Source organism: Salvelinus namaycush, chromosome 11 (genome assembly GCF_016432855.1).
Source record: "Salvelinus namaycush isolate Seneca chromosome 11, SaNama_1.0, whole genome shotgun sequence".
NCBI lineage: Eukaryota > Metazoa > Chordata > Actinopteri > Salmoniformes > Salmonidae > Salvelinus > Salvelinus namaycush.
In genome coordinates this window covers 542,519-566,847 of record NC_052317.1, presented here as the reverse complement: position 1 = coordinate 566,847, position 24,329 = coordinate 542,519, and the positions used below count along the sequence as shown (strand labels likewise).

The window sequence follows — 24,329 nt, the reverse complement described above, 5'->3', positions numbered from 1 at the left end:
ATCTGACCAGAGTACCTTCTTCCATATGTTTGGGGAGTCTCCCACATGCCTTTTGGCGAACACCAAACGTGTTTGCTTCTTTTTTTCTTTAAGCGATGGCTTTTTTTCTGGCCACTGTTCCGTAAAGCCCAGCTCTGTGGAGTGTACGGCTTAAAGTGGTCCTATGGACAGATACTCCAATCTCCGCTGTGGAGCTTTGCAGCTCCTTCAGGGTTATCTTTGGTCTCTTTGTTGCCTCTCTGATTAATGCCCTACATGCCTGGTCCGTGAGTTTTGGTGGGCGGCCCTCTCTTGGCAGGTTTGTTGTGGTACCATAATCTTTCATTTTTTTAATAATCGATTTAATGGTGCTCCGTGGGATGTTCAAAGTTTCTGATATTTTTTTATAACCCAACCCTGATCTGTACTTCTCCACAACTTTGTCCCTGACCTGTTTGGAGAGCACCTTGGTCTTCATAGTGCCGCTTTCTTGGCGGTGCCACTTGCTTAGTGGTGTTGTCGACTCTGGGGCCTTTCAGAACAGGTGTACATATACTGAGCTCATGTGACAGATCATGTGACACTTAGATTGCACACATGTAGACTTTATTTAACTAATTATGTTACTTCTGAAGGTAATTGGTTGTACCAGAACTTATTTTAGGGGCTTCATAGCAAAGGGGTGAATACATATACACCCACCACTTTTCAGTTTAACTTTTTTTTAAACAAGTAATTTTTTAATTTCACTTCACCGATTTGGACTGTTTTGTGTATGTCCATTACATGAAATCCAAATAAAAATCTATTTAAATTACAGGTTGTAATGCAACAAAATAGGAAAAACGCCAAGGGGGTGAATACTTTTGCAAGGCACTGTAAGTTATCTTGTATGAGCTTTTGTGCCGAATACATTATGTTGTTACAGGTGTCAAGCTTAGGTGCATGTTGGCAGCAGTGTGTAGGAGGGAGGTTCCTAGGTGTGAGAAGTGTAAAGAAGGGCATGAGACAAAGGAATGTGTAGCATTCGGGAAAGTAATGGTATGTGTTAATTGTAGCGGTGCCCATGGGGCTGGGGATCAGAAATGTCCCGTGCGAGGGAGGCAGGTTGAGGTTTCCAGCGTTAGAGTAGTGCAGAAGTTGTTATATGCTGAGGCAGTGAAGAAAGTAGAGGACAATGGGTCAAGGGGGAGGGATCCTGAGATAAGTGGTGTGAGTAGTAGATCTGTACCACTACAAAGGGATACACCAACAAGTGATATATGTTTCAGTAAGATTGCATTTTTGGCATTTCTAGCAATGGTTATCAACTGTACTGCAGGAATGGAATGTAAGTCATAGCAAATAGAGGTTGTGGTGGCAGCTGCAGAGAGGTATTAGGGTGTGCAAAACTTAACATCAGCAGAGTTACAGGGTGTAGTGTCCCATCATTTCAGGCTGTTGGCCTGAAGTAGTACGAAATAGATTTAAATAGTGGAGTATGTTTTTTTATATATTTTTTTGTGAGTGTAGTGTTAGATGGTAAAGTAATTGATTTATTATTTTTTATTATTATAGATTTTTTTCAAGCAAAGTATAAGGGAGTTATACTCCAGTCTAGCAGGTGGCGGTAATGCACCATGTATTGGATGCCAACCGCCTCATCGAAGAAGAAGATGAAGATGAGCCCCGAGTTGGAATTCCGCGTTGGATGACCGTTCAAATCGATTTTTCTATGTCGGAAACTCGATTTTATTCTCAGTTCCCAGTTGTTTGAACGGACTGATGTCGGAGATTTCCAAATTCGCAGTTTCGAGTTCCTAGTGTTTTTCAACGCAGCTGTCGGGAATGTCAGATGTTGTCATAGCTAGTTTTGAATGTTGATCCATAATTCCACATAAGATTGAAAGGTTAAATTATAAAAGATGCCGAGGGTCCCAGCAGTCCTTGAATATGAAACACTGACCGAGGTAAGAAGATAAACAACATCATTCAGAAAGTAGGCTAGCTGGTTTATCTTGATAGCTAACGTTAGCTACTGTAATTAGCTATATATGCTAACTATAACACTAACGTAAGCAAATATACTCATATCTCTGACAAACTACATAGGATGACCGTTGTAGAGCTAAGCAAAAGTTATTTAGCCAACTACTAACATTAGCTAGCTAGTTTACTTTGTGACAAGGTATTTAACTAGCTAAGTTAGATAGTTAGCCAGCTATGCATTTATCTGAGGCTGCACTTTCAGGAATAGGTAGCTAGCCTAGCTGAAAATATTGTTATCGTGTTTAAATTGAGGAGTTGCCAGCTAGCTACTATAATGAACAGGTGCAACTATCCAGACATTGCTAGCAAACGTTGGTAACTTGATAGCTTCCCTTCACTGACAACACAGTTTGACTAGCTAGCTTGCAAGCAATGCTTGGTTTTCAAGCCATGGAACAGTTTGTTAGCCACTCGCAATGCTTTACAACTGTGCTTTGCCTCTTGAGTGTTCTAACTTATGAAAAATGGTTTACAATGTCATTGTTTCTAGTACTCGGTACTGTCAACGTGGGGTGATGCAGAGAGGAAGAGGCGTATATATAGATGACCTTTGGATGAAGTAGCTAGCTAACTAACCATAATTTGAATGCCACACTCAGCTTTGAAGTGCCTAAACAGTACTGCAGTCAGTAAATAAATCCACATGCCTCTTGATGTCTAAAATAACTGGACAAGAGTGCATTGAATCGATCATTGTTTTATTGTCTACTACACACTGAAAAGATAATGGCTAGTGTGCCAATATTGATTACATGTTCCCTCCCCCTCACTCTTCATTTTTTTTCAGTGTAAATACAGCTTCCCTGCTGAGGCTGTCAGTGATATCAAGAATGTTACAGCGACTTATGGAGACCTGCGTATGTATGTGGATTACTACTGTAAGTTCACAGCATATAAACCTGTATCATCATTTGTCTTTTATTTAACCTAACCTATATTGATCCTGTGTCACTGTTAGGTGTGTCGTTGGTGTCACTATTTTTGTAGTGGTCATGATACCTTAGGTCACCAGCGACATGGATTAGAAAGGTTTACTGTGTTAAGCAAAGCTGTATGGGCAGATTGTTGTTTTGCACTCTAGGGTTGTTTCTGGACCAGACCACCCTGTGTCTGCCTTAAATTATGCAGAATGCTAATATGATATTTATGTTTCAACCACAGGTTTCCCCAATAAGGTAAAGAGGAAGTTAGTTTATTTGGCTGGTACTATTCCAGTTCCACATGACGGTAAGCACACTATCATAATAATACTAATAATAACTAGTTTTCGTACCTTGCCACATCGATAACATTTTCACCATTCCCTATGTAAGTTCTTATTGAAGTGACCCATGGAAATAATTTGTCCTCCAAGCAGGTAACACATATAATATCCCAGTGTGCATCTGGCTCCACGAGACTCACCCCCAGAGCCAGCCGCGGTGCTACGTGTGTCCCTCCATCTCCATGTTGATCAACCCCAGGTGCCCATATGTGGAGGCCAGTGGGCAGGTGCTCCTCGACTGCCTCAACAACTGGAAGAGCGTAAGTTGACAACAATGCAACAATGTGATTTTGATAGTGCTTGGTGAATGTTTTGTTGATTTAAAAAAAATGTATTATTAGAAGAGATGTTAGAGTAGTGGTTAGAAAATGGAGAGAGAGAGAGACCATGTGTGTATGTGTGTGTAGCATGCATGGGTTGAGTGGGGTGGTACTTTAGCACCATCAATCTACTTTTCTAGTTTGTTTGAACTGCGTCTACCTTTTGATTGGCAGGGGCTGGCCAACCTGTCATTGCTCGTCTCAGAAATGAGGTCTGCATTTCAAAAGGAAACGCCCCTCTTTGCCATGCACCCAATCAGGGTTCAGATGCTACCTACTGCAGCACACTCCAGTGCACATGCAGAGTCTTCGGACCCTGGCAGGTAAATTGAGAAGGGTGCTCATTCCTTGAATAATCGACATACAGTGGAAAGAAAAAGTATGCAAACCCTTTGGAATTACCTGGATTTCTGCATAAATTGGTCATCAAATTTGACCTGATCTTCATCTAAGTCACAGCAATAGACATAGTGTGCTTAAACTAATAACACACAAATTATTGTCTATATAGAATACATCATTTAAACATTCACAGTGTAGGTTGGAAAAAGTATGTGAACCCCTAGGCTAATGACTTCTCCAAAGCTAATTGGAGTCGAGTCAGCTGACCTGGAGTCCAATCAATGACATGAAGTTGGAGATGTTGGTTAGAGCTGCCTTGCCCTAATAAAAAAAACTCACAAAATTTGAGTTTGCTATTCACAATAAGCATTGCCTGATGGGAACCATACCTCGAACAAAAGAGATCTCAGAAGACTTAAGACTAAGAATTGTTGACTTGCATAAAGCTGGAAAGGGTTACAAAACTGTCTTTAAAAGCCTCAATATTCATCAGTCCACGGTAAGACATTTTGTCTATAAATGGAGAAAGTTCAAAAGTTCAAATCTCTGGAACATACTAACATCTCTGTTGACGAGTCTACGATACATAAAACACTAAACAAGAATGGTGTTCATGGGAGGACACCACGGAAGAAGTCATTGCTGTCCAAAAAAAACACCCAACACTGTGTGGAGCAAAAAACGGCACAGCACAGCACACCAACATCAACCTCATCTCAACTGTAAAGTATGGTGGAGGGATTGGGTTTGGGGCTGCCTCAGGGCCTGGACAGCTTGCTATCATTGATGGAAAAATGAATTCCCAAGTTTAGCAAGACATTTTGCAGGAGAATGTAAGGCTATCTGTCCACCAATTTAAGCTCAACAGAAGTTGGGTGATGCAACAGGACAACAACACAGAAGTAAATCAACAACAGAATGGCTTCAACAGAAGAAAATATACCTTCTGGAGTTGCCCAATCAGAGTCCTGACCTCAAGCCGATTTGAGATGTTGTGGCATGACCTCAAGAGAGCAGTTCACACTAGACATCCCAAGAATATTGCTGAACTGAAACAGTTTTGTAAAGATGAATGGTCCAAAATTCCTCCTGACCGTTGTGCAGGTCTGATCCGCAACTACAGAAAACGTTTGGTTGAGGTTATTGCTTCCAAAGTAGGGTCAACCAGTTATTAAATCCAAGCGTTCGCATACTTTTCCCACCATGGACTGTAAATGTTCAATAAAGACACACCGTGTATAATTGTTTATTAGTTTAAGCAGACTGTGTTTGTTGTGACCTAGATGAAGATCAGATAAAATGTTATGACCAATTGATGCAGAAATCCAGGTATTTTCCGAAGGGTTCACACACTTTTTCTTGCCACTGTATACAGTACCAGTCAAAAGTTAAGACACTTACACATTCAAGGGTTTTTCTTTATTTTTACTATTTTCTAGAGTAATAGTGTAGATATCAAAACTAACACTTATTGAATCATGTAGTAACCAAAAAAAGTGTGGCTAGTTTGAAGAAAATATATTTAGATGTTTATCTAAATATATTTTCTTCAAACTAGCCACCTTTTGCCTTGATGCTTTGCACACTCTTGGCATTCTCTCAACCAGCTTCACCTGCAATGCTTTTCCAACAGTCTTGAAGGAGTTCCCAAATTCTGAGCACTTGTTGGCTGCTTTTCTTTCACTCTGTGGCCCAACTCATCCCAAACCATCTCAATTGGGTTGAGGTCGGGTGATTGTGGGGGCCAGGTCATCTGATGCAGCACTCATCACTCTCCTTCTTGGTCAAATAGCCCTAACACAGGCTGGAAGTGTGTTGGGTCATTGTCCTGTTGAAAAACAGAATATCCCAGATGGGATGGCGTATCGCTGTGGTAGCTATGCTGGTTAAGTGTGCCTTGAATTCTAAATAAATCACAGACAAGTGTCACCAGAAAAGGACCACCACACCTCCTCCATGCTTCATGGTGGGAACTACGCATGCGGAGATCATCCATTTACCTTCTCTGCGTCTCACAAAGACACAGCGGTTGGAACCAAACATCTCATTTGGACATTTTCTGGATAGATTTCCACCGGTCTAATGTCCATTGCTGTGTTTCTTGGCCCAGGAAAATCTCTTCTTCTTATTGGTGTCCTTTAGATTTGGTTTCTTTGCAGCAATTTGACCATGAAGGCTTGATTCATGAGGTCTCCTCTGAAAAGTTGATGTTGAGATGTGTCAGTTACTTGAACTCTGAAAAAAAAATTGGGGCTGCAATTTCTGAGGCTGGTAAATCTAATGAACTTATCCATCCTCTGCAGCAGAGGTAACTCTGGGTCTTCCTTTCCTGTGGCGGTCCTCATGAGAGCCAGTTTCATCATAGTGCTTGATGGTTTTTGTGACTGCAGTTGAAGAAACGTTCAATGTTCTTGACATTTTCTGAATTGACTGACCTTCATGTCTTAAAGTAATGATGGACTGTCGTTTCTGAGCTGTTTTTGCCATAATATGAATTTGGTATTTTACCAAATAGGGCTATCTTCTGTATACCATGCCTACCTTTTCACGACACAACTGATTGGCTCAAACGCATTAAGAAGGAAAGAAATTCCACAAATTAACTTTTAACAAGGCACACCTGTTAATTGAAATGCAGTTCAGGTACTAAATCATGAAGCTGGTTGAGACAATGTCAAGCAAAGCTGTCATTAAGGCAAAGGGTGGCTACTTTGAAGAATCAAAAATATATTTTGATTTGTTTAAGCCTTTTTTGGTTAAAGTGGAAAAAAAATTCATTTTCAGTTGTTAGTAACCCTTCATGCTTTGAGTTTGTATTGTACTGTGTCTCCCTCTTAGCTGGCCTCAACCAAGCAGCTCTACCCCGAGAGCCAGGCGCTCCTCAATGTCCCCCACGCCACTACCTAGAGATATAGGTGAGTGTTCTCCGAATTCTGTACCGTATCTTAGAAATGCATACCCTAACATTCCTGCTTTTTAAAGTTTGTTAGATGTTTTCAAACGTAAGTGGTCTAATGTCAAGATGAGTCCACATCCCTGGCCATCTGTTTTGTAGAGCCAGCTATCTGCCACAATCTAAAATAAATGGAAAAGGTAAGCTGTATTTACACAATCAGGGCATAACATTTACTTTTTGGTCCACCAGGCACTGTGGCAGGTAGATTTCCCCCCAAAAACAACTTACCGCTGGAATTACACCAACAAAACACAAAAAATAAACGGATGAGCATTTTTTGTAATGTTTCTAAAACAATAAATGTATTAGTAGTAAGAACTAATGTGGTATATTGTTTAATTTCATTTTTTTTACCAAATATCAATATCTGCCCCTTTAAGTGTGGGAGGTTACTGTGGTAGAACGACTCCAGTCATGTTTGTGCCTGTGTGATTGAGTCTGACTAGTAGAGGCTTGTCTAGTCTTCCCTAGCCGTTGAAACTCAAACAGAAAAACAACCTAGCTTGTGAACAAAACAATATAAATAGCCAAGAAACAAGGACAAAGTCTGATTTCAGTAGACTTTCGTTTAAAGTAAATTAGACCAACTTTTATTCTTCTGCGCAGCGCTTCTTAAGCTTCTTAAAATGTATGTTTCACTCAGCTCTTCACGTGAGCACAGCCCCCAGCCAGGCAGTGTTGCAGCGCAAAGCGGAATTGGCTATATAGGATTCGTAGTTATTTTGTGCTATGAAACAAAACGGCAGAAATACTTTGAAAACAGTTACTGCAGCATTTATTTTACTATTAAATGTGATTATACTTAACAGTTTTTTTTTTCTTCTCACAAATGTGAGTGAAATGCTCGCACTGTGGAGCCCTGACCACCCATTAATGTGGCTGGTGAAATAGACATCTTACCCGCCAATGCCAAAATCTACCTGCAGGTGGCGGTTGTTCATTTTAGGCCCTGTACACAATCAATAGCTAATCGGCCAACCCACTTCTCCTTTCATCCCACTCCTTCTCACTGCTCTTCCCTCACCCTAATTTATAACGACTTCTAGTAAATTGTCAACCTTTTGCTTTCATTTCCTCACTAACAGTGTATTATCAATTCTCCTAGTTCCGCCCAAGAGTTTAAAGTCCAGCCATTCGGGGCCTCTCAGAGAGTCTACGACTGGTGTGAGGCGGTCCTACACAGAGGAGCTACTGGATATGGGGATAAACTTTGGAGTGCCAGGGGGAGTCCAGTTTCCCTACTCCTCCACCAACCCCTTCATCACTACTGCCTCTGGTAGGACCCAGTATATAAACATTTGGTGCTGGTTTCCCAGGCACACATTAGGCCTAGTCCTGCACTATAAAGCATGTTCAATGTAGATTCTCTATTGAAAGTTCTTCTTAATCCAGGACTAGTCTTAACCAGTCTAATAAGGTACTGTAGGAAAGTACTACTAAGCTACATCTGGTATCTCTAAGTAGTATTTTTGTAAAGCCATGGGGATATCTAAACTAACAAAATGCTGCATAGTGTAGGTTTGATGGTGAGCATGCCATAGTTGTATGTACAGTGTGTATTTAAAGTTTGGTATTGATCGCATTGTGATACATAATGAAATGTATTTTGTGCTTTGATATTTGAGCTTTGACTGTCATTTCATTTTCTCATTCCTTAGCGCCAAATAACACTCCTGTTAGTTCTGAGGACATGAACAGCCTATTCAAGAGCCTACAGCTGGAAAATGTTGTCAATGTGTACCAGCTTGGTACTAAAGAAAGAGGTGAGTGGAAAACTGAATCCCTAAAGTGTTAAAATTTTTGATGAATTGAGGTTTGATTCACATGGCTGGGGGACTGGTCCGGTGGCAGCCGGCTCACCAAGAGGTATTGAGCTATTCAGCTACACTAGAGTGTAGCAATTCACCTACAGTCAATATTGCCTCTAAGCTGTGCATGCGCAGCTTTGCAGCTCCTCCAGGAGTTCCGCACAGAAAAATGCCAATCTGCGCAGAGATGCACAAGAATAAACTTCACAGAACTTTTTGCCTATTTTTTAATTAAAAAAATCAAATCAACTTTTCCCTTTTAATGTGGGATTTGTGATCGAATCAAAAAAAGATCAGCAACAGGCCAAACCAAATTTAACTATCCAATATTTATTCTGTCTTAAAGGGGCAGTGCTGTATTTTGAGACTTGACTATGCTAAGAAGCCAATAGGCAGATGGGTAGCCTACATTTCATTCACCTATTTGACCCATTGTGTTTGACCTTTTTTTGTTTGTGTTTTTTGGACAACAATTTAAAAAGCTTAATGTCAAGCCCTGCATAATGTTTTTAAGTCCTACATTGAGCACCATATATTGGCTACTATAGGCTGGATCATAGAAATCAATAGCTATTTCCATGTGAACATATTTTGGGATGCATTTGCACCATTGGTTTTGTTGGTAAGCCACTCTGATAGAGTGGAGATGTTATGCTCAAAATAAACTTGTAGACTGGCTAAAACATAAAGCGGGTACAGCCTCAGTGTTCATTGTAAATGCGTACCGGAAGTTGCACAGAATGCTCACAAAGTTTCCACTCCAGACCAGAAATTTGCTCAGTGAATTTGTTTTATGTTCAATGTATGAGGGAATGTGAGCATTCTGTGCAACTTCTGGTACGCATTTACATTGAACACTGAGGCAGTACCTGCTTTATGTTTAAGCCAGTCTACAAGTTTATTTTGAGCATAACATCTCCACTGACTCAAACTCAGTTGAGAACACATTTGCGACATGTTGTACACATACATACAGAGTACACTTGTTACTTGAAAATCAGAAGTGTTTCGGCCCTTGCAGGGCACTGAATAAAATAATTTAATGAAATGGCACTTATCTTTCCCATTCATTTGTGAATAACTGCCCAACGACTCTCGCTCCTCAGGACAGACGCAAGGCGATGGAGGTGATCGAGGTGGTGGTGACTACCCCCCAATCCCCACTGCAGTCACGCCCCTAGTGGACAACCAGCATCGTATCCTGGTGAGCCAGCTGCCACCGGACCAGTCCCCCAGCCGTGTGAAGAACAAGCTCACCCTCTACTTCCAGCGCAGGAGCAACGGTGGGGGAGAGGTGCTGGATGTGACCTACCCCTACCCCCCGACCCAGCCTGACCAGGCCCTGGTCAGCTTCCGCAGTCCCAGAGGTGAGTGAGAAAGGGGCTGGGGGGGGGTAAGAGAGAGCATATACTGTAGATGTGAAGGGATGACATGCACACACTACCATGGAGTTACAGCCTGAAAATGTACATTGCAGAATCTTAAAAATGTATATTATGCACATGGTATGGGAGAGTGTATATACAGTACATCAGGGTCATTTTCATTAGGCACCAAATGGAAGAAAATAGACTGAAACAAGAAGACACTAATGATACATTGTTTTTCTATTGTTATTTTGGATCTGCTTTCAGATGCAGAGCAGGTGCTCTTACAGGCAGACCGAATCTTTACTGTGAATGAGCGGCCTTTCCGTATACAGCTCAAGAGGGTCAACAATGCTCAGGTAAGAGTGGGCTTAACCCCCAACCAGGTTTTTTTTTTCTGTGTGTCTGTCTGTCCATGTGTGCTCCAGGGTTTGTGTGCATATTGTATAAGTGTGGGCCTTCCATGATTAAAAAAAAAATAAAGACTGCAAAAAGAGCAACTTCCGTTTCAACAGTAGACTCTAAAGTACTACTCTACACTCTTCATATATATGCAATTCTCTTTCGTCAGATTGCGGTGCCGCCCGGCGTCTCCGGCGACAAGGCGGCCATCTTCCATAGCCTGCTGTCACTTGAGGGGCGGAGCTTCAGCCAGGCCGACGTGGAGGAGGCGGTGCAGTCGTGCCGGGACCTTCCCTCGGCCCTCAAGTACCTGTCCCATGAATGCCCCATCTGCCGCGAGCAGGTGTCCTTCAGCAAGGTGGGTGAGAGGCTGGGACCCCATTCAAATACTGTCAACATGGATCCTTCCTTGCCTGCCTTTGAAGTAATCACTGGTCCGTTATTGTTGGGCAGGTTAAAGTAGGGTTGCCCTAGTCTCCTGCAGTCTTTATTTGAATATGGCAGCTCGCGATTGCACCGCTGTTTACTTGATATCTACCCACTCATGCACATTTTTTTTAAAGGCATGCTGCAAGACATTCCACCAGAGTTTGTGTGGGAACAAGGTTTTAGCGCACTATGAGGTTTAGAAGAGTAAAATGGCTCTATCGTGCTCCACCCCTCTCGAACTTTCTCTCTCTCTCACTCCGTGTCCCTCTACAGATCATCACTATGACCCATTGCCCATGTGCCTTCTGCGAGAGCTGCTTCAAGGCCTACTTCTCCCAGGCCATCAAGGAGAAGAGCATCGTCCATGTGGTGTGTCCCCTGTGTGGCCAGCCCGACGTGCGTCAGAGCCAGGGAGGCGTGGAGGAGGCCTTGGACTACTTCAGCCTTCTGGACACACAGGTCAGGTGCCAGTAGCTTCCCGGTAGTAGTAGACATTGCTTCGATGTAGTGTTCAGACCCTACCACTGTATAGACAGGGTGGACCTTTCTACCTAGCTCTGTTTCAATTGAAATGTTTGTTTAAAAATTCCATTAACATTCGGTTTTGTTAGTGGAAGGGGATGTCATTTAGAGCAACGCTAAACTGGCTCCAAATAGCTAGCTGCCATCTTCTACGTCTACTGCAAATCATTTTAATATAATTTTGTCTTCTGTAAAATAGGGACCTTGTAACAGTTGTAAGGACAAATTATTCAGGAGGCAGGCAGGTAGAGGTGCAAATGGGTGTTGGCTTTATTTACACTGCACTGGTGATGACAGTGATACATTGACAAGTTGATATATTTACAATCTTCTGACTTCTAAATTTCAGTATTCAAAAAGAAAAAGCATCCTATCATGCACAATCTGTCTTAACTAGAAAGCACAGGTGGAGTCTACCAGGCTCAGATGCAGACTCCCCACAGCCTCCCCATTAACCAAAATCAAGCTGAACAAGAACGTAACCCAAACAGGCACCTAAATAAGCCACACCTATCCTGGCACGCAGGCCAGATACTTCTGTTCACACAACATTACACAAGACGGAGAAACCAGACATGTGCTCCAAACAAGACAATAAAGAAATTGACAGAAAACGGGTTAATGCAATGGAAATAACAGAGTTTATTCCTCTTTGGTGTAGCATAGTTTGTGAGCTCTCCAAACAACAAATCCACTTCAAGAACGAGAACGGTATGAATCTAGTAATATATATTTTTAAACTGAACAGAAATGACTGTAACCAAGCATTCTAGTTTACTGGGACATGGTGATGAGTGACGGTAGCCTACATTTACTACTGGTGCTAGATTTGATATATAGTGGGGAATTGATAAACGTTTAACAAAGGGCAAACAATCCACACAATGAAACAAAGGTTGCGCACGGATTTGTAGTAGTCAGTGAGTGCATTCATGGAGAGAGATGCACCAGTCTCAGGTCCGGTTTCTCAGACGCTGATAAACCTGGACTAAAAAGCACATTCAAGGGAGGTTCTCCATAGAGCAGGGCTCTTCAACCTTTTCTTGCCCAGGCAAACCGGCGATCCAGGAACCCCGTTATACGTTAGGACTTTTTTTTGTCTTATCAGGTGAATTATAATGTCAAGGAGAAGTAAAATTATTAATAGATTTGGCAGAGAGTGTTTCACTATTTTGACCTCTCCACATTAGAATTGGAAGAGAGAGTGTGAACTCTAACATAACCTATTAGCTAGAAAAAGGTAACGCCAAACACATTTTCACTCAGAGCAGCTGTTTAGCTGTCCAAGTCAATAAAGCTTACCAGCAGCAGTTGTTGCACTGGTAGCCTATTCACGGCTGCTTTTACAAAGCCTATGTCACATACTCCAGTGAGTGTATTTGGCTCAATACTAGGAGTTGAGAAATAAAGTTGGCATCATTAGAAAGAAGATAGTCTCCTCTTTTCTACTGTAGGTATGTAATAAAATAAATATTTTGCTAGCAGTATTCATAAAACCTTTCAAATACAAATATAATTTTCCCCCTATGGGGCCACGTAGCCCCAGTTGAATACCCCTGCCATAGAGCATAAATCCCTTTTTAGCCCAGGAGTTGGCTTAATCTGGGTCCGGGAAACTGGTGCTGAAAGGCTAGAGGAATTTACAGTTTTTTAACATCCCTCCTGTCTACATTGTTGTCTCTTGCCAGATCAGGCACTACCTAGATCCTCAGATCCATGAGTTGTTCCAGAGGAAGCTGAGAGACCGAGCCTTGCAGGAGATGCCCAACTTCCGCTGGTGTGCCCACGTAAGACATCTCACTCATCTTTCTGGTTCTCCTGCTTGTCTCTTCATCTCTCTTTTTCTTAGTCTCCACCTCTGTGTTTTTAATAGTATCTCACTCTCTCATTCTCCTCGTCTTTCTTTCACCCTCGTTCCCTCCCCTTCAATTCAAAACCCTGCGATCTAAGCTTCAATACCCCACTAGATAAGACATGTTGGTGAAGTTGCACCTTTAGACAGTGGCCTTGTTCTTTCCACTGGAACATCCAGGTGCTTATGAATGTCAGTTTCTGTGCAATGTTCTAGTGCTCCTTTGGCCTTCTACACGAGGCTGACCAGCTGAGAATGGACTGTCCTAGTTGTAGGAAGAGCACCTGCTCCCAATGCAAGACTGCAGTAAGTAATGTATTCATGTACACTCACATTCAAATTGTTGGAAAGCCTTGTATCTACCTTCTAACAACGTTTTGATACACCAGTGGGCTCCACAACACCAGGGTCTTTCCTGTGAGAAGTTCAGAAAGTGGCAACTCCACAATAACCCAGAGTACCAGACCGCAAAACTGGAGAATCTCCTCAGCAGGAATAAAATAGGTACACACACACCTCATACTTTCATTATTTTGTTTATTTGAACTCTCGGTTTATGATGCACACAGTTGTATAGGTCTGCTAGCTGTTAGCCTATCTGAATAACAGTTTGTGTCACGGCTGTGTAATTGAGTTGTCACTATTAAAGCCATCTTTTTGTATTATTATTATTATTGTAACGGTGTTATGTAGTCTTTTTTTAATGTTTAGTTCAGATTAAACATCGTATGTACCTGAATCAAAATTAGATGAGACGCATGCAATATTTTGAATTTCTGTCTTGGTGAGAAAGACATTTTAACTGCATATATTATTTGTCTCGTTTCAGAATGTCCAAAATGCAAGTTTGTGTTCTACCTTTCCAAGGGAGGCTGTCTCCATTTCAAATGCACCCAATGCCAGCACGAATTCTGTGGCGGCTGTAATAGGCCCTTCAAATTAGGCGCGGTAAGTCTCCTAGTTGAATCTGAGCTGACACTTTAGCATTAATTTAAAGGAGAATTCCAGTCAAAGTAGATTTAAGTTGTATTATTTGAATCTTTTATCTTATGTCTATCATTTTTCTTAACCCAGGCACACTAGTCTCTAGTCAAAATCAGTAGCAGAACACAAGGAAATGCTTAAAGCCACGCTCTAAGATGCATATTCATACCAATTAAAAAAACAAACAACAACATTTAAACGGGCTGGATGAAGCAACAACACTCTAGATAAAATAAGGTACAACTTCAAAAAATGTACTTTCCCTCTAACAAATTACATCTTCAGGGGTGTGACTTCTCAGCGGAGTGTGGGTCCAAGGGGTTACACGCCCACCACCCCAGGGACTGCCTGTACCACCTGAGGGACTGGAACGTGCCCAGACTACACAGGCTGCTTCAGGTAAATCCTACACTACCTACACTACCTACAGTTGAAGTCGGAAGTTTTTCAACCACTCCACAAATGTCTTGTTAACAAACTATAGGTTTGGCAAGTCGGTTAGGACATCTACTTTGTGGATGACACAAGTAATTTTTCCAACAATTGTTTAACTTATAATTCACTGTATCACAATTCCAGTGGGTCAGAAGTCTACATTCACTAAGTTGACTGTGCCCTTAAACATCTTGGAAAATTCCAGAAAATGATGTCATAGCTTCTGAGGCTAATTGACATAACTTGAGTCAATTGGAGGTGTACCTGTGGATGTATTTCAAGGCCTACCTTCAAACTCAGTGCCTCTTTGCTTGACATCATGGGAAAATCAAAAGAAATCAGCCAAGACTGATTGTAGATTGTAGACCTCCATAAGTCTGGTTCATCCTTGGGAGCAATTTCCAAACGCCTGAAGGTACCACGTTCATCTGTACAAACAATAGTATGCAAGTATAAACACCATGGGACCACGCAGCCGTCATACCGCTAGAGATGAACGTACTTTGGTGCGAAAAGTGCAAATCAATCCCAGAACAACAGCAAAGGACCTTGTGGAGATGCTGGAGGAAACGGGTACGAAAGTATCTATATCCACAGTAAAACGAGTCCTATATCGACATAACCTGAAAGGCCGCTCAGCAAGGAAGAAGCCACTGCTCCAAAACCGCTATAAAAAATTGAGACTACGGTTTGCAACTGCACGTGGGGACAAAGATCGTACTTTTTGGAGAAATGTCCTCTGGTCTGATGACAAAATGGAACTGTTTGGCCATAATGACCATCGTTATGTTTGGAGGAAAAAGGGGGAGGCTTGCAAGCCGAAGAACACCATCCCAACCGTGAAGCACGGGGGTGGCAGCATCATGTTGTGACTGTGCTTTAATGCTGGAGGGACTGCTGCACTTCACAAAATAGATGGCATCATGAGGATGAGGGTTGGTGTTTTGAAGCAACATGTCAAGACATCAGTCAGGAAGTTAAAGCTTGGTCGCAAATGGGTCTTCCAAATGGACAATGACCCCATGCATACTTACAAAGTTGTGGCAAAATGGCTTAAGGACAACAATGTCCAGGTATTGGAGTGGCCATCACAAAGCCCTGACCTCAATCCTATAGAAAATGTGTAGGCAGAACTGAAAAAGTGTGTGCGAGCAAGGAGGCCTACAAACCTGACTCAGTTACACCAGCTTTGTCAGGAGCAATGGGCCAAAGTTCACCCAACTTATTGTGGGAAGCTTGTGGAAGGCTACCTGAAAAGTTTGACCCAAGTAAAAAAAATGTAAAGGCAATGCTACCAAATACTAATTGAGTGTATGTAAACTTCTGACTCACTGGGAATGTGATGAAAGAAATAAAAGCTGAAATAAATCATTCTCTCTACTATTATTCTGACATTTCACATTCTTAAACTGAAGTGGTAATCCTAACTGACCTAAGACAGGGAATTTTTACTAGGATTAAATGTCAGGAATTGTGAAAAAGTGAGTTTAAATGCATTTGGCAAAAGTGTATGTAAACTTCCAACTTCAACTGTATATTTACCCATCATGCTATCTACCAAAATAATCTCTGACGAAAGATAGAGGACATTAACCTTTGTGCTGAGAGAGAATTGCAATTTATCATGTATCTGAACAACATTCAATACACCCTTTTCCAGCTTTACGGAGTGCCCCTCGCTGGCATGGTCAAATCCAAAGAGGACTCTACAGGAACAAACTCAGAAGGTAAAGTACAAGCCAACAAGGGGTTTTACTTTACAAATCATTATTCTATAATCTACCGGTAATAGTTAAATGCTTCTGTCTGCTTCTGATTGAAGCTTGTTTCACGTCATTTGTTTCTATCTTTTTGTAATCATTTTGTTCATCAAAATTGTTGCTGCTTCATATGTATTTACTCTTACTTGTAGTATTCACAGTTAATGTGGTTGCTGCTGTTGTTTTTGAAACATTTCTATTCCCATGTGTCAGGTGTGTGTGCAGTCCTGGAGCACAGAGAGATGGGTGGAGACGGGCCTTGTGGTCTACCAACTCTCCCAGAGTACAGTGGCTACTGCGTGTAAGAGACACCAAGTTTCTTCCTTCTAGGAACTTTTTACTGGCCACTGTGCTTCTGCTTCTACTTACTCTGTGGGGTCTAAGGCTTGGTTTACTGTAAAGCACTTTGTGACAACTGCTGATGTAAAAGGTTACATTTGATTCAATTTGATTCCCTAGCTTACACTATAAAGAGTGTCTAGTGGAGCTGATCAACCGGAGTCACGCGGATCCAGCCGTTCTGTTCGATGTGGCTGAGATGTTGGCCGAGTTACAGCGGTGGCACATTCCTGTTCCACAGAAGAACCTTCAGGATTCTGAGGCACTCTATGTACAGCACCTTAGAAAGGTGAGCCGCAGGGGGAGACTACCCACAACGCTTTTTACACTGTCATAGAACAGTGTTTCTCATCCTCTGGGTCCCTTGGTTGATGCTGGCCAGGGCCTGATATGATTTTGGTAACACTGATTTAGTCAGTTCCCAAGCGTTCATTTGCTTCCGTAGCTCGCTGGTTCTTTTAACACTAGCACAACGGATGCAACTCATGAAGGGCGTACTGATCATTAGGCTAGTTGACTAATATAATCAGGTGTGCTTGTTCTGGATTTTAACATGTATACGTGGAGTAGTTAGGACTGGGTTGATTCCAGAACTGGTCTGGGAAACACTGCCATAATGCTATGTGTGTGTCCCTCAGACCCTGACTAGGAAGGTTAGCCTGAGGGACAACAAGCTATCCCCTGTGAAGGTGAAAGATGACCTTTTCCCCCTACCCTCATCGAGCCCTGCGGGACCACGCCGGTCTTCTGCTCAGAGAAACACACCAAGGCGCTTCCATGACGACTCCCAATTGCTGCTCTTGCTCAATGACTAAGGCAATGTAAAATACTTGGCCTCACCTGGGCTGGGTTCCTTAGGGCACATGATGGCAAATGCTTTTACATGTTTTGCTACGGGAAAAAAAATGTGTTTCTTAATGGATAAGGCCAGGTTCCTTGCGTCAGTACGTTTTCTTCCGTTTGGTGCCTAGTGAATACCACCCAGGGTTGTGTTAAGTAGGTAGAAAACATTTTTAAATGAAGTGAAACTGGGGAAGGGACTACCCGGTCTTGTCCAATGAGAAACACACATTTGTTTTCAGTTGCAATTTTTTGTTGTTGCGTGTCCTAATAAACATGATCCAGGGGTAATATTTAACTTCAACCATCTGTCATAATGGCTATGTAACACTGGCCTAATAATGACATAGAAATAGTGCCATAAAACAGTCCAGAGAAGGCAGGGACAAGGTAAATTGGTCCTTTGAGGAGCTGTGTTGCACACTGCTGCTCTAGATCTAGCTATGCTGTGGCCAGGATTCAATCAAAAGTGCATTGAGATCACGGTAAACCCAGTGGATGTCGACTCGAGCGTAAAGTGCAGTGCACTTTTGATTTGAAATAACTACCGGATCCGGTACATTAAGATTTTGTTTGTTTTCATGTTATTCTAATTTATTTGACGTTTATTCTTAATAAACATGTAGCTACAAACATATAAACGCAACATGCAACAATATCAAAGATTCTATTGAGTTACACTTCATATCATGTAATCAGTCAATTTAAATACATTTGTTCCTGCTCGGTGAGTATGCAGGCCATGGAAGAACTGTGCATTATCATGTTGAAATGTGAGGTAATGGTGGCGGAAGAATGGCACCACAATGAGCCTCAGGATCTGATCAGGGTATATCTGTGCGTTCAAATTGACATTGATTAAAAAGCGTTCGTTGTCCACAGCATATGCCTGCCCGTACCATAACCACCATGGGGCACTCTGTTCACAACGTTGACAGCAAACCGCTCGACCACATGACGTTATAGACGCTGTCTGCCATCTGCCCGGTTCAGTTGAAACCGGGATTCATCCGTGAAGAGCAGTGTGCCAGTGGCCATCGAAGGTGAGGATTTGCCCACTGAAGTCAGTTATGACGCCGAACTGCAGTCAGGTCAAAATGACAAGCACGCAGATGAGCTTCCCTGAGATGGTTTCTGACAGTTTGTGCAGAAATTCTTTGGTTGTGCAAACCCACAGTTTTATCAGCTGTCCGGGTGGCTCGTCTCAGAACATCCGGCAGGGGAGAAAGCCGGATGTGGAGGTCCTGGGCTGTCGTGGTTACACACGGTCTGTGTTTTTAGGCCGGTTGGACGTACTGCCAAATTCTGTAAAATAACGTTGGAGACAGCTTATGTTAGAGAAATTAACATTTAATTCTCTGGCCACATCTCTAGTGGACATTCCTGCAGTCAGCTTGTGAATTGCATGCTCCCTCAACTTGAGACATCTGTGACAAAACTGCACATCTTTGTGGCTTTTTATTGTCCCCAGCACAAGGTGCAGCTGTGTAATGATCATGCTGTTTAATCAGCTTCTTGATATGCCACACCTCAGGTGGATGGATTATCTTGACAAATGAGAAATTCTCACTAACAGGGATGTAAACAAATTTGTACACAAAATTTGAGAGAAATTATATTTTTGTTTGAATTGAACATTTCTGGGAACTTTTATTTCAGCTCATGAAACAACATGAGACCAACACTTTACATGTTGCGTTTTATATTTTTTTAAAGTATATTTTTAAAAGCACTTAGTTCACGTAAAATAAACTGTACTGTCCCTATTGACCAGTATACACCCCACTGTGAGGATCAGTGGGAAATGTATGATAAGTAACTCATCTAAATTTCAGGCTGTAAGGCAACAAAAAGTGAAGTGTGTAATTTGGGTGTGTACTTTCTATAGCCACTGTATTGCAGTACAGTTTATTTTTGTTGTCCTCTAGTTCTCACTTCTCAGGATCTCAAACAAACTTTCAAAATGTATTGTACTAGAGAAGTTCTTGAGACATACATTTCTTCTGCTATGACCAGCATGTGAATTATTTCATACTTTAACACTGAAATATTGTTAAATGAAAGGAACTTGATGTAACACTTAACTTAAAGCCGACAGGTATAATACATTAAGATGTGGGTGAAATGGGTTGTAAACTTGTTATTGATTTTATTCAGATTTCCGTTAGCTTTTGCCAAGCAGCAGCTATTCTATCTGGGGTCAACAAAAAACACTGATACACTGATAGACAAGGACAGTCACACTAATTTAAAATACAAAAATAAATAATAGTAGTACAAACATGTGTGTGTGTCCCCCTCAGTCTTCACCGTTCCATTAAATGTTGTTTAATACTTTTTTAAAGGTAATTTTTGCTGTTTGCTTGAGTAATTGGAGAGGGAAGGGAGTTCCATGCGATCATGGCTCTATATTATACTGTGCGTTGCCGTGAGTTCGTTTTGGACTTGGGGACTGTGAAGAAACCTCTGGTGGCATGTCTTGTGGGGTATGAGCTGAGTGTTATTTGATTATGCAGACAATCTGGAATTTTCATTACAGTAGTACTTCTCATAACTAGAAGAGAAGCAGTTAATCTCTTGTCAACCAGGAAAGACTGGCATGCATGTTGTTGATGTTAGTTCTGTATGTGCAGCTAAGGGCAAGGTGTGCTGCTCTGTTTTGAGCCAGCTGCAGCTTTGCTAGGTCTTTCTTTGCTGCTCTTGAACATATTACCAGACAGTAATCAAGATGGGACAAGAACAGAGCATGAACTAGTACAGTTGATTTTTGTGTCAAAACACAGAATCTTTTGATAACAGACATAACCCTCCCCATCTTCACAGCAACTTTGTCAATATGACCATCCAACGTTATACCCGAGGAGTATACAGTTGAAGTCGGAAGTTTACATACACCTTAGCCAAATACATTTAAACTCAGTTTTTATTTACAACGACAGCCCACCCTGGCCAAACCCAGACGACGCTGGGCCAATTGTGCGCCGCCCTATGCGACTCCCAATCCCGGCCAGATGTGATACAGCCTGGATTCGAACCAGGGACTGTAGTGACGCCTCTTGCGCTGAGATGCAGTACCTTTGACCGCTACGCCACTATGGAGCCCTGACTGTAACTCCTTATTTATAATTTCAGTGAGTTCACTGGTTTTGGGTTCTGACATGTAGAGTGTGGAATCATCTGCATATATAGTCATTCTAGCTTTTACATAAGACCAGTGGCAAGTCATTTGTAAAAATAGAGAAGCGTAACAGCCCAAGACAACTGCCCTGAGGGACACCGCACTGTACATATCTGATGTTAGAGAAGCTTGCATTGAAGAACATTCTGGGTTCTATCGGATAAATAACTCTCCGAGCATGTGATGTAAAGCCATAGCTAGCGTGTTTCCTAAATAAAAATGTATGATCAGTAACATCAAAGGCTGCACTGAAATCTAACAATACAGCTCCAACTATCTTATTATCCATTTATTTTGAACCAATCATCTGTCATTTGAGTCAGTGCAGTACAAGTTGAGTGCCCTTCTCTCCATCAGTTTACTAAGAACAGGTAGCAAACTGATTTGGTGGCTGTTAGAGCCAGCAAAGGGTGCTTTACTATTTTTAGGCAGTGGAATTACTTTAGACATATAAACATATAGCAAATAGGGGTGTCATTACAGTCTACCGTTCTCAATAGTTTCCCATCAAGGTTGTTTAGACCTGGCGGCTTTTCATTATTGATGGATAACACTAGCTTTTCCATTTCTCCCACACGAACTTGACCAAATTCAAAACGGCAAACCTTCTCTTTCATATTAGATTTATTTTTTTTATACAAAAAAAGTATGGTTTACTGTTCAATGTTGTCATTTCACCTCTTGAGGTTTTCCACTTTACTAGTGAAATGGTAATTGAAATGATTGGCAATATCGAAAGGCTTTGTTATAAACGACCCATCAACTTCAATGATCGATGGATATTAATTGGGTTTCCTGCCCATGATGTCATTTTAGGTAATCCAAAATCTTTCAATTGTGTTGTCATTTATCTTAGTTTGGTAATGCACAACATTTCAACCTATCAGCTGAGCATTCTGACTTGTTTGCCACCTCTTTTGCATAATTTCTTTAAACCATAACATTTTTCAGTTCATCATCAATCCAGAGGGCCCTAACAGCTCTCACAGGCAATGTCTTAATAGGTGCATGTTTGTCAGCAATTGGCATGAATAATTTTACTTCCAGTGCTGCATCTGGATTCACTTCCTCATACACATCAGACCAACATAAATGTTTTATATCTTCAACAAAAGAGTCCTGAGAACATTTTGTATGATCTCTTCAATTACTTTATATTCAGCTTTTGGCACTTTGGCTTTCCTTGTTATTGCCACAATGTTATGGTCACTACAGCCAATGGGATCTGATAATGCTTTGGAGCAAAGCTCTGCAGCATTAGTGAAGATATGATCAATACAGGTGGATGTCGCAGATCCTACAATATTGGTATGCGCTGTAGTTGGTTGAGTGATAACCTGGGTCATATTACAGGCATGATTGACCCCATTTATAATGTATTTTCATCATTGCAATTTATGCTGTTGGCTTTGGTACATAATTCAATTCAAGTGAAGTACAGAACTGTATTATGCAAGTATATATAAAAAGCTACTCAATTTAACAGCACATTTCTGGGCCTTATCCTGTAGGGTGCAAAGTTAATTGTATATAGTTCTATCCGGACCTTTCACACTCCTGAATAAGCCCTTTTTTTCCCCCAGCTGCATTAAACCATGAAGTTATTTTTTTACTCATAAATGCGCTATGCAATAAAGGTATTCACTACTTATTGGTACGGTATGTAGTAATGAGTATCTGATTCACTAAGGTTTGCAATGAAGTTGCCCCTAGATGCTGATCTTGGGTCAGTTTTGCATTTCCCCCACCTATGGTTAAGATTATGATTGGGGGAGGGGAATCTTATATTAGATCTGTACCTAGGGGAAACATCACCCCGGAGTATTTTTGTTGTGTGTTAAAATGATCAGGGAAGAGGACAGTGTGATGTTGCATCGATTTAACAGCTTGTCCTGGTACCTCTTATTCAGGAAAAGTACAACTGACTTTAGTAATAAACATATTTTTCTACTGACCGACTGTCTCTGTCTGGGTTTTTGGGGTAAATTATAGCCTCGTTTATACCTGGTGCTAACATGTCCTGACCTTGTCCACATGACCAGGGATGTTCTCTTGATAAGTGTGTGAATTGGACCATTTTCTTGTCCTGCTAAGCATTCAAAATGTAACATTCGTGTGGGTGTCAGAGAATGTATGGAGGAAAAAGTACATTATGTTCTTTAGGAATGTATACTGAACAAAAATATAAACGGAACGTGCAACTATTAAAGATTTTACTGAGTTACAGGAAATCGGTCAATTTAAATCAATTCAATAGGGCCTAATCTATGGATTTCACATCACTGGGAATACAGATATGCTTCTGTTGGTTACATACCTTAAAAAAAAAAAAAAAAAAAAGGTAGGGGCGTGAATAAAAACAAATCACTCAGTATCTGATGTGGCCACCATTTGCCTGAGTTGAGGCTGTTGATTGTGACCTGTAGAATGTTGTCCCACTCCTCTTCAATGGCTGTGTGAAGTTGCTTGATATTGGCGGGAGCTGGAACAAGCTGTTGTACACGTCGATCCAGAGCATCCCAAACATCCTCAATGGGTGTCATGTCTGGTGAGTATGCAGGCCAGAACTGTGACAATTTCAGCTTCCAGGAATTGTGTACAGATCCTTGTGACATGGGGCCGTGCATTATCATACTGAAACATGAGGTGATGGCCGCGGATGAATGGCACGAAAATGGGTCTCAGGATCTCGTCATGGTATCTCTATTCAAATTGCCATCAATAAAATGCAATTGTGTTTGTAGTTTATGCCTGCCTATACCATAACCCCACCGCCACCATGGGGCACTCTATTCACAATGTTGATATCAGCAAACCACTCGACCACACGACTCCATACACATGGTCTGCGGTTGCAAGGCTGGTTCGACGTACTGCCAAATTATCTAAAACGAGGTTGGTAGAGAAATAATTAAATTTTTATCTGGCAACAGCTCTGGTGGACATTCTTGCAGTCAGTATGCCAACTGCACGGTCCCTCAACTTAAGACATCTGTGGCATTGTGTTGTGTGACAAACTCCAAAGCAGCAGCTACTCTTCCTGGGGTCCAGCAAAATTAAGGCAGTTTATACAATTTTATAAACATTACAATACATTCACAGATTTCACAACACACTGTGTGCCCTCAGGCCCCTACTCTACCACTACCACATATCTACAGTACTAAATCCATGTGTATGTATAGTGCGTATGTTATCGTGTGTCTGTGCAAATGTTTGTGTTGCTTCACAGTCCCCGCTTTTCCATAAGGTGTTTTTTAAATAAAATTTTACTGCTTGCGTCAGTTGCTTGATGTGGAATAGAGTTCCATGTAGTCATGGCTCTATGTGGTACTGTGTGCCTCCCATAGTCTGTTCTAGACTTGAGGACTGTGAAGAGACCTCTTGCGGCATGTCTTGTGGGGTATGCATGGGTGTCCGAGCTGTGTGCCAGAAGTTTAGACAGACAGCTCGGTGCATTCAACATGTCAATACCTCTCATAAATAAAAGTAGTGATGAAGTCAATCTCTCCTCCACTTTCAGC

At 41.6% G+C, this 24,329-nt stretch overlaps 1 protein-coding gene across 2 annotated transcripts; it reads left to right on the top strand.

Moving 5' to 3' along the window:
• Positions 1–1,639: 1,639 nt before the first annotated feature.
• Positions 1,640–18,691, top strand: si:dkey-181m9.8. 2 transcript variants are annotated; one of them, XM_039003601.1, is made up of 21 exons: positions 1,640–1,928; positions 2,795–2,885; positions 3,169–3,234; positions 3,365–3,531; positions 3,766–3,914; positions 6,772–6,848; positions 7,995–8,165; positions 8,548–8,652; positions 9,804–10,064; positions 10,332–10,423; positions 10,636–10,824; positions 11,169–11,354; positions 13,106–13,204; positions 13,486–13,575; positions 13,659–13,773; positions 14,099–14,217; positions 14,539–14,652; positions 16,349–16,415; positions 16,662–16,749; positions 16,908–17,076; positions 17,426–18,691. In XM_039003601.1, exons 1-21 carry the CDS (start codon positions 1,884–1,886, stop codon positions 17,600–17,602), a joined length of 2,637 nt encoding a protein of 878 aa, XP_038859529.1. In that variant the 5' UTR covers positions 1,640–1,883; the 3' UTR covers positions 17,603–18,691. The 2 variants fall into 2 exon arrangements, with proteins under 2 accessions (XP_038859529.1, XP_038859528.1); XM_039003600.1 differs by having other exon boundaries at positions 3,362–3,531.
• The last annotated feature ends 5,638 nt before the right edge of the window (positions 18,692–24,329 follow it).